Here is an 11,311-nt window from a genome sequence, read left to right on the forward strand (position 1 = left end):
GCCCTTTCTCTCTTACATTTCTGTGCTCATACTTTTATCTCTGTATTCCTGTCAAATTTCTACTTGTTAAAATCTTAGAAGAGTAAATAAATGTAAAACACTTAAAACAGGGTCTGGTACATAGTGAGTGCTCCTCAGTGAAAGTTACCTACTGCTATCCCACTCAATGCTTATAAAATGCAATGTGTGAAGGCAGGAGAAGAGGGGTTAGAGAAGGGCTAAAATTATATCTAATTATTAAATCAGTAAGACTGAAAATGCTATCTATTCTGGGCTCTAAGAATATAAAGATGAATAAAACATAACCATTGTCCTCAAGGATCACAGTCTGGAGAGGAAACAGATACATAAATAAGTATAAGGTTGCTGTTATAGACTATGTACAAAGGCGTTCTGAAAGTCTTCCACAAGGGTCTGGCAAATCTTTCATATGTAATAATTATAGTACATAATTTTAACTGCTGGGAGAAAATATCCTAATTATTCAAAGTCCATTTCAATCAGCCATGAAGCCTTTTTTCCATCTTTCCAGACATGTGGCCCTCTTACCCGAGCATATTGTACCTGTCCTAGAAAACTTATCACTGTTTACACACTTGCTTTATTCACTTTACTGAATTATAAGCCTTCAGGCTAGAATTGTATCTTGCTCATCTTTATATACCCTGAAGTACATAGATAGCACCATGTCCTGCACATAACAGGTGCTTAACAAATATTTTTAAAATTGAATATAGCATTACCTTCAAAGGATTGCTCAATTATTTTATTTTATTTAACGTTTATTATGATGAACATTAATAGTAAAAAGACAATTGTCTTTCCTATAGGGTATCCATTCAGTTGTTCCTTTCCATTAGCATGGGATATTAATACCAGACTATATTTATCATAACATCAATTATAAGCATTAAAATATATCATTGTTTCTACATTTCTGTATTTTCTTAGGTCAATACTTTATTGGATGATAACTAATTCAATTCAAAAAGATGACTCTATTTCTTTTGAGTAACTTTCCATGGTTTCTTAGTATTTATGAATTATATTGTATGAATAACTCAAGCCTTAAAGAGTTATGCCACCTGGTGTTACTTATTTCTTTTCTTTTCTTTTTTTTTCCACTTTTTTTTCTAAACAACTAACAATACTTTTCATTTACTTTCTGTAGGTAAATGTGAGTGTAAGGAACAGGTGTTAGGAAACTCCAAGGCATTCTGTGGAATGAAATATTCATATGGTGAGTTTGGAGTCCTTGAATGCTTTTAAGAATCTATTCAAACTAAGTACAAAGAGTTTTTTAGGAAATGAGTGGCCTGGTCTGTGACATTCTCAATAAATCAAAGCACTAGTCTTATATAATAATAGTAAACACAGTATTCTGGTCTTGACCTAGATTTTTCTAATAGAAATGGTGTTGAATGTTCTGTTGAGAGCAAGAGACTTTTAGAGGAAAGGCAAGGTTATCCTACTATATGGAAAAGAGGCAAACAACAAAAAGGGGGAAAAATCATGAAACATCATCTTTCTTATGGATGCTTCTTATTTTAAGTAATCTAAAAGGGAAGTCTCTAGACACTTAAATGATTCCTGTGCCAGTTTATCCTGTAGTAACACTAAGCAGAAATCAGTTTAAAGCAGTATATTTCACAGCAATTAAAAGGTCAGGCTTTGGGCAAAGCTACAGAAAAAATAAAAAGATCGTGGTTTCCAGGGGCTTGGGGAAAGGGAGGGAGGGAGGAATGAACAGCTAGAGCACAGGGGCTTTTTAGGGTAATAAAATTATTCTGTATGATACTACAGTGGTCGCTGCATATCATTATGCATTTGTCAAAACCCATAGAATGTACAGTATCAAGAGTGAACCCTAATGTAAACTATGGACTTCGATTAATAATAATGTGTCCATGTTGGTTCATCGATTGCACCAAATATGCCACACTGATGAGGGATGTTGAGGATAGGGGAGTATATATGTGTGGGTGGGGAGGGCTATGTGCAAACTCTCTGTATTTTCTGCTTAATTCTGCTGTGAACCTGAAATGGCTCTAAAAACTAAAGTCTATTAATTTTTTAAAAACTAATAATTAATTAATTAATTAATTTAAAAAGCTCAGGCTTTGGGCTCAGACCTACATGAGTTTTATTTCTGATTTATTAGGTGGGTAACTTAACCTCTCCAGAGGTTTCATCTTCAACTTTCTCATCTGTAAAATAGGGATGATGCCACCTTCCCCAAAAAGTGAGATTTTTTTCAAAAGCTCAGCTGCTCAGTAAGTGATAGGAGGAAAAAGAGGAAATATATTTGGGAGGCACTGAGACTAGCTCTCTGCCTGAGTCTCTTCCCTGCTCTCTCTATATACTCTAGACTCCTCTACCTCTCAAATATCAGGAAAATAAAGTGTATGGACAAATGAAAATGTCAGTGCCCCAAGCAGAGAGTGTTGCTATCTTCAAATTCTAAATGGCTTTATGTTTATTATTAAGTGTATGAAAGATACCTTATCTTGCCAATGTATTATTGACTAGTGTCTGAGTCTTTTTATTATTCCATAATTTATACAGCTTGAAATATACATTACAATGAAGAGAAATTTTTAAGTCATGATTTCTGAAACCAAGTGTTTAGGTCCTTGATAATACTGTATTTAATCTCATAAAAGATAAAAAAGTAAATATTAAAAACCTCATAAATCTTATCTAAAATTATGTGCATATCTCCCTCCCCTCACCTGCCAATTTGGCTAAATAATAGAAGCAAAAAATTTGAAATGTATAATAAAGAAAAATCAATTTAGAGGGAATAGTATGTACTATTAAAAGAAATTTTAAAAAAAGACAAGTTAGTCCAAAGTCAGGCAGTTCAGCAGAAATATCAACTGGTTTTCATTATCACATAGATTCAGTAGCTCTCTGACTGAATTTACCAACAGCCACATTAGAATCTTTTAATTCAACTGCATTACTCTCTGCTTAAGAGAACTTAAATGCTTTTAATGATGTCATGAAATACCTTGGTCTTACTAAGTGCAATACACCTATAGACTTGGACAGAATGGTTTCCCCCTCCCCATTCTCTGACTTAATAGAAAAAATACTTGGTTCATTTTATTCTTTTAGCAAATATTTATTGAGCTATAGTAGTGAATAGATAAAGTCCTTGTTCTCTCTGAGCTTACAGTCTAGTAAAAAATACTAGTGAACATTTATTGAGCATTGGGCACATGCGAGGCACTATGCTATGTACCCTTCATGCATTTATCTGTGGGGTTCTAGTCCAAACTCTACTTGTAACCAACTAGCCATACAAACTTGGGCAGTTCACTTAATTTCTTAAAACTATTTTCTTCATACATAAAACAAGACTAGATGAGCTCTTAAGATCCCTTAGAAGTCAAAAATTTGGTGAATCTATAAAGACAAGGCAGCTGCCTAACAGTCATATTCTCAGGATATGGCAGTAGCCAAGATAGGGTTCTCTTATTACACACAGTCCTCCACCAACATATAAATGAGCCAGTAAGAACTCTCCTAATAATATAGAACATTGCATTCTATGTTCCTTAGGTCTACTTTCTTCCCCACCCCATTTTGTTCCATTACTTAATCTCTATCCACATCCATTTCATAGATGAAAGAGCATAATAGAATCATGAGTCATATAGAAAACTGAAGCTCTGCTATCACATAAAAGGACAGCCTCCTTAACCTCAGCCAGTTTTCATTTCACACCAAGGAAAGAAAATTAAGTGATCAATAATATTAGTTAATCTCTTTAAATATGTAAAATATATTTTGGCAATAACATTGTGCTCCTTGTCATAACATCACACAAAGCTAGTTATAAGAGTATAATATAGTAAAAATCCAGATAAAAACCAGGATAACAATTATACTTCCTGTGCATCTTTTTTCTATTTAGGTTTGATAGCTAAATGTGTTTAAGATTTATTTGCAGTAGGCAAATGGCTGATATTCTCTTAGAGTGACATGGAAAGAAACAGCAGTTGAAAATGTATAAGAAAGAAGAGAATAGGTAATATAGATAATGAGATGAAATCAGTGCAAAAATCAATGAGCCTAATGATTTTCTTTCTTTTTATTGAGGTATATGTAGTTGATGTACAATATTATGTAAGTTTCAGATGTACAACTAATGATTCACAATTTTTAAAGGGTATATTCCATTTGTAGTTATTATGATATGTTAGCTATATTCACTGTGTTATACAATATATCCTTGTAGCTTATTTATTTTATACATAGTTGTTTGTACCTCTTAATCTCCTAATGATTTTTAAAGCAAATTTTCACATTATAATCATTAGTTCACTTTTCCATTTTACTCTGAAATGCATCTTTAAGTTGTTCAAAGTTCAAATGATAATATGAAATTCTATGCATTTTGACTTTTGGAATTGTGTCGTTACAGTGCTAAAAATAAAGATTTTATCAGCTCATGATAAAGGATCTCATGCTGAGGTCAATGTGAAGATTAAAAAAGTCTTAAAATCTACCAAATTGAAAATTTTACGAGGAAAGCGGACATTATATCCAGAATCATGGACTAACAGAGGCTGTACTTGTCCAATCCTCAATCCTGGTGAGCATTAGACTTTCCTAGCTTGATATCTACTGTGTCTCTGCTGATTTGCTCCTTATCTTACATTCTCTGAGCCACAACCTAAATAAACTCAGCAAGAGCATCTCTCCTTTTTGCCATGTGAATTCTGGGGAAAAATCCAAATGGAATTCTTTGAACTGACATCAAAACTTTTCTTCTCTTTTACATGCTCTAAAAAGTAAAATATTTTAAAATCTAGCAATATAATATTCTCTGTCCTAAAAGAGAAGTCTCAGACTGATTGCAGGTCCCAGTAGCAAAGAAAGCACTTTCATGAATTTATCTGCCACTGACATTTTATTGGAAAGCTAGGTCCTGTTACAGTGCCCTGGGTAGAACTTTCTCCCAAAGGAAGTCAAATGTAAAATCCCATCTGTGCAAATAATACTGAATTCATTTTCACTATTGTGTGAGAAGCATCTGTTTCTTCTGGATAGAAAACAACTCTCAAGTTCTCATCATCTTGTTTTTCATCAAACAATCATTGTGGTTTCAAATTAGAAACAGCAAAGACAAACAAACAACAACAACAACAAGAACTACAGACTCTTAGAGAAACTTGGAGTGGAGGGAAATTTGCTCTTTAACATGTTACGGCAAACATGGAGACAAGCAAGTAAGCATGGGATTCTGACCTGTTCACTCTGCAAGTTTACTCTTCATAATGAGTCATAAGTTGCTTATCTCTCTGTCTCCCTCATTAAATTTGAGGATGGGATTTAGATTTTTGATCGTACTATCTCTAGTACCTACCATTAGTACCCAAATAATAGTAATATAGTACCCAGATAATAAGTTCTAGTAAAACAAATAATATATTTTTAAAATCCTCTCTATGTTGTTGTTTATGTAGTTGCCATCTGTGTCTTAATGGCACTGCTGAAACAGGTGCAAAATTTGTGTTCTGGATTTAATTCTTTTCAAATTTAAGTCCAGAAAACCACAATTACGTTAAGAAGAAGTCACTTACAGTCTTTGGTTAATCAATTTGAGAGAAGCAAACAGGTAACTGAGTGAGTGAGAGAAAGAGAGAAACTATCAATAAAATATCCCCCTTAACCTAAACAATTTAAACAGTGGTGTAAAACTCTTGACTTTTTTGACCGTTTACTAATCTAATCTCTCAAACTCTTTTATACCTCTCTGTATTCTATTTAATTAATTTAAATCTTAATAAGGAAAATAAAAAGATATTTTAAATAATAAATATGTTTCCAAAGAACAAATGAAGTAATCAGAACCTTGTATTTTAAATACCAGAGACTGAGAGTCATTCATTAATTTAAGTCTGTTTCCCAATGACCTCTGTCTAGGGGGTCTTCTTATAAGCACTTATACTATCTTGGCAAAAGGAAAAAAAAACAATAAAGAATGAAATCCACCCAGTTTTTTAGTAAGACCTTAAAAACAAAAGGTTTGACCATCTGAGCCACCCTCCAGGAAGTGAACTATACTTCCTAATCAGGTTTCTGCCAAACAGAGTAAAAGAATCAACTGAGTTCATCACAAGTGAAAACATAAGCACAGTTATTCAAAGAATTCTTGAAAACATGTTTATTCACTTTGATGAAAAGACTGGAACCTGCCAAAGCAAAACCAGACACTCTTTCATTTCACTTTGTTTTTCCATTTTCACAAGTTCAATAGCTAAGGCCAAAAAAGCTGATAAGAAAACTCTGAAACCTTACACACCAACTTGCTTCCTTTGTTACTTTTGAAAAGGAGTAATCTAGCTGGCTTCCCTGAAAATTCATTCATTCCTACATTAATACATATAGTTACTCATTCATCAATCATATATTTTAGCACATCAAGACTAGCACTAAAGTATTATATTTTCTTTTTCTATGGATACAAAGTAAACTTTGTGCCCTCAAACTTGTCATAAGGTAGATGTCAAAAGCACAGAGATAGGAAAATAAAATGTAAATGCTAATTAGTGATGATGCAACAGGTAACATTGTTTTCCACGTAATTTTTGACATGATGCTATTCCATAATTTATAGATTTAGTGAGCATTATGTTTAGTAGTTTAATTTGTATTTATACTTTAAAGTAATGGCAAACTCCTGTGATATTTGTTCTGTTTATAATTAGAAGTAAACTCATTTAAAATACTAGACTTAACACTGAAATTTTCCTAAAAATTACTTATTGGATTTTCAAATGAGGCTTTTATTATTTTAGAGATTATATAAACAATATCAAGATCACTGTGTTTTAACTAATCTGTCAGTCAAATATTGGGATTCTTTTTCATGGAGAAGCTACGGTTATTCTTTAAAGAATTTAAATACTTTACAATCCATCTTACATTTGTGCTCTCCAGTGTTTGAAACCCATGTCACTATTTTCCTTTTTTTTCCCCTGTCTCTTTTTTTGAAAACACCATCATAGCTATTTTTAAGTTTAGGACTGATTTCTTTTAACAATCTTTAAAATGACCCTTTTATTATTATAGAAGAAATACATGTACATTATAGACATTTAGGGGCAATTTTTAAATTTTACACTTTTATCCTCCAGAGATCATCTCTGTTAACATCTTAGTGCAAATCCTTCCAGATCTTTCTCTGTGCATATGTTTATCGTATTTTTTTAACCAAAATGAATTCATAGTATATGCTCCATTCCTTAACCTACTTTATTCAGTTAATGCTCTTTACCTTTAATTTTAGTTTATTTTCATATACTCTATTACTCAGATCATATTCCAATTTCCCAACTGATCCCAAAATGTTCTTTAGAGCTAGTTTGTCCTTGCCAGTATTCAATCCAGGATCACACACTGTATATGGCTTTTAAGTCCTTCAAATCTCTTATTGAAGCAGTTTCTTTTTAGTGTTGAAGAAATTATTGTTGTTGAAGAAACCAGGCCAGGTGCTCTATAAATTATCCTACCTTCTACATTTGTCTGGTTGGTTCTTTGTGGTGTCATTTAGCTTGTCACTCTACTTCCTATATTTCATATAATCTTTAAAGAAAAGCTTGATAGACTCAAGATAACATTTTAGCAAGAATTCATTATATATATTGTTGTGTAATACATGCTAAATTACATCACAAGACACATAGCACCTGGATGACCCACCATAAGGGTTGCTAAACTTGACTCTTGGATTAGAGTGATGATAGTCTGATCTCCATTGGGCAGTTCTGTTTTCCCTTTTGAGACTAGAAAATGATGAGAGTGAGTTACTTAGTCACTATGCAAATATCCAGTTTCCTATTAACCATTCATTTAATGATTTTATCACCAATTGGCAATCCCTTCCTGAATGAATAATTTCACTAGAGTTTAAGAAATACTATTTTTCTAATTTCATCAAATTCTTTTCATTTATTAGTTGACATTATTCTGTAAAGGGACTTTCTCTCCCAACTTGGGCTAGTAGGTTACCATGAAATATAGTTCCCATTATAAAAGCAGGATAAATGCTAAATTCTTTCCTTTTAATTTCCAACTTCCAAAGAAAAGAATGGTTTAAACAGCCATCTCAAGATGACAAGTTAATTTTTCTCTGTATTTCTCTTTTTTGAGTATCATTTTGGAACTTTGGATTTTTGTTGATTCAGTATGTTTCAACATACATATTTATTATAATCTTGGTGCTCAAATGATCACGACTTTGACAAGTTATTAACCCTCTCCTGATGGTTCCTGTGTCCTTTTAAATGATCCCCATTAACCTTTGAAAGCTTCTTTGTTTTTTAGAACAATAAGATATTGCCCATGCTAATCTTGTATTTTCCTGCTGTGGGCCTAGAATAAGCATTTCTCTAAGAAGGCTTGTTTTGTTTTGTTTTTAGTGAGATATGTTATTAGGGACCACATTATGTTTGTTACAGGTGTTCATTCTTACTGGGATGACATTTTTAAAACCATTTCAGTGAATGAACAAGAATATATATATTAAACCATGAGTTTAAATTTATACTTTTCAATTGAATTTTAACATAATCGTGCTTTCTCTTAATGTGAGTTTTAAAGTAAATGTTTCTTTATCTTATATGGGAAAGTTTTATTTTATAAAAATAATTACTTATTTGCTCTATCCTATAATATTACAGAAAATTGTTTCAAAATACCAATATCAATATTACTAGAAACATCAACTGAGGAATATTATCATATTTCTTTTTATTAATGTATAGATAATGAGACTGTCCTTTTGTTTTGTGTGTGTTAGCCAAAATTTTTTACTTGAAGCCTGAAAAGAATTTTGAATTATAGAATCAGCACAAGGTCTGGTCAAGCCTCATCATTTTTTTTAAAGTATATTCCTATATTCCTATATCCTATATTCCAAAATCACATTGACGTTAAATAGGAAATGTGTTATTTTGTATAATCCATAACTCTCTTCCAGTATATTTTCCCAAATGGTTGTTTCACTTTTATAAAATCCTCCTTAATGTACACTAGCACACATAGTGAGTCTCCAAGAAATACTGATATATAGCAGCAAGTTAAGTACTCATAGAATTCTCACTTCTTTACCATAGAGGGTGGTATAGTAAAGAGTAAAAGCTCTACAATCAGACAGGCCTGAGCTTGAGTCAGAGTGCTGTTTCTTACCCGGAAACACTAAACAAGTTTCTTAATCTAGCCAAGTCTCAGTTTCTTCATTTGTAAAATAAGGAGAGGAGAAAAACAATATGTATTTCATAGGGTAATTTTCAAGATGAAATAATACATTTAAATCACTTAGCACATAATAAATATTTACTAAATATCAGCTGTTACTGCCCATGACTCCCTATTTCAAAGATGAATTTTAAAAAAAACCCATAAAACATATATATATAAAGCTGCTGAAGTCACATCTCCTCCCTTTCAAATTACTATACTAATGGCCCCTGATTTTGTTCTCTTTTAGGTCTGGAGTACCTTGTAGCAGGACATGAGGATGTAAGAACAGGCAAACTAGTTGTGAATATGAAAAGTTTTGTCCAGCACTGGAAACCATCTCTTGGAAGAAAAGTCATGGATATTTTGAAAAGAGAGTGCAAGTAGCAATAAATGTGTATAACACATAATGGCACTTCTCTATGTACAAAACACAAACTTAATGGAAAGGAGACTTCAAAAATGAAACTGGAATTTTCTTTAAGTGCCAAAATATATAGAAATGTTCCAATGCATGGGCCTGTCTAATCTATCTCTTTTGGGCCCCTGTTTAAATACAGTTTGTTTCACAAAGAGGAATGAAAAATCCTATACTGATACCTGTTTTCTATGGAATTGATTCTAAAAGTCATCACTATTAAGAGCATTTAAATAGCAGTATGATATTTAGCAGTAATCCATTAAGGGCAAAGCATCTAACAAGGACTCCTCCCAGCTTCAGATTACGTTATTTACATTTGTGCTACTTGAAGTAATTAATGAGATTTTAAGGAATTCCCAACCCTACTATCAGAAAAGGTGTTTCTTGAAAAGAGCCTTCTCTTGTGTGAAGTGTGTGAACTTTGGTCTATGGGGTGTTAAATGGAACCTCTCCATATGTATATAGTATTTCATTGTAAAAAGCACTTTACTACCTACCACTTGTGTTGTGAAAGTTTAGAGATTGCTGTTGACAGAAAGAAAATAAAAGGGCACGTAAGAAAACCTGCTGAAACAGAAGCACTGCCACTACATGTGGAAAAAAGTAACCATATAAAGGAAGTTGTACTATTTAACCTTGAACACCTGGAGAAACTATGTGAAGATGCAACCTGAAAGGAGAATATGTTTGCATGAAGTCTCAGCTTCAGGCTAGAGGTTAGATTCCACATATACTGGCCACGATGAAACTTTTTATGAAAAACAAGAAGAGACTTTAAAATAAGTGAAAAGAGTTATAAGTGTCGAAATATGCTTGGATGAAGAGGAAATGGACTTTAAATGTTAAAAAGCTCATTTATTTGTAATGCACTTGTATACATTTCAAAAATTATTTTAGACACAGAATTTGTTTTATTTTTATGTTTAGTATTTAAACCTGAATATTGAAACAGTTTCCTCCTTGTCTTTATGAACAGTATATGGCCATTCTATTTACTCACTTTTTGACACAGTGTATGTGATAGTTCACCTACAGTTTTTCATTGTTTTTCCTCTTCTGTACCCATGCATAAATAACCACTATATATACCATTTCTTTTGTACTTGAATATACAAAACGTGAACCACAGTGCCATAAGATTAACTTCACATACAGAAAATATTTTTCCTGAGGTCCTGTGGACTTACAAAAATATATATATATTGCTGTTAATTTTTTTTATATATGTAATAAAGGAATATGATCTCCTGATTTTTGCCTCAATTCCTGATCAACTCTTTGAAAAGATTACTGTCTCTTAATGAGGGAACTCAAATCTAATTCCTTAAATTAAGAAAATCAAACAAGGGCCTGGTGTTTCTACTCTATATTTCTGGGGTTTGGGGATGCAGTGGAAACTAACTCAGATGAATTTAGTTTCTATAGCCATTGGATGTGAACTTTTTTCATCAGATGCATTGCATGTTATATATTACATTAACTTTTCAACTAATTTAAAAAGTAATAAAAGTTCATTGTTGAAAATATAGAAATCCATAATGAGAAAAAAATCTATATTCCAACCATTCTGTGATAACAGCTGTTAGCATTTGAGTTTCAATGCTGCTAGACTGTTTTCTATGCATAGACATACCT

General features: G+C 32.3%; 1 protein-coding gene across 3 annotated transcripts in view; it reads left to right on the plus strand.

The window, feature by feature from the left end:
- NTN4 (netrin 4) overlaps positions 1 to 10,927 on the plus strand; it is a 104,104-nt gene extending 93,177 nt beyond the window's left edge. For all 3 annotated transcript variants that reach the window (XM_072973205.1, XM_006197915.3, XM_072973204.1), the window contains exons 8-10: positions 1,172 to 1,240; positions 4,433 to 4,603; positions 9,506 to 10,927. In XM_072973205.1, the coding sequence (XP_072829306.1) occupies positions 1,172 to 1,240; positions 4,433 to 4,603; positions 9,506 to 9,642 (377 nt within the window). In that variant the 3' untranslated portion in view covers positions 9,643 to 10,927. The remainder of the gene's footprint in view (positions 1 to 1,171; positions 1,241 to 4,432; positions 4,604 to 9,505) is intronic.
- Positions 10,928 to 11,311: the final 384 nt, after the last annotated feature.

The sequence above is a fragment of the Vicugna pacos genome, chromosome 12, assembly GCF_048564905.1.
Source record: "Vicugna pacos chromosome 12, VicPac4, whole genome shotgun sequence".
In the NCBI taxonomy this organism is placed as follows: Eukaryota; Metazoa; Chordata; class Mammalia; order Artiodactyla; family Camelidae; genus Vicugna; species Vicugna pacos.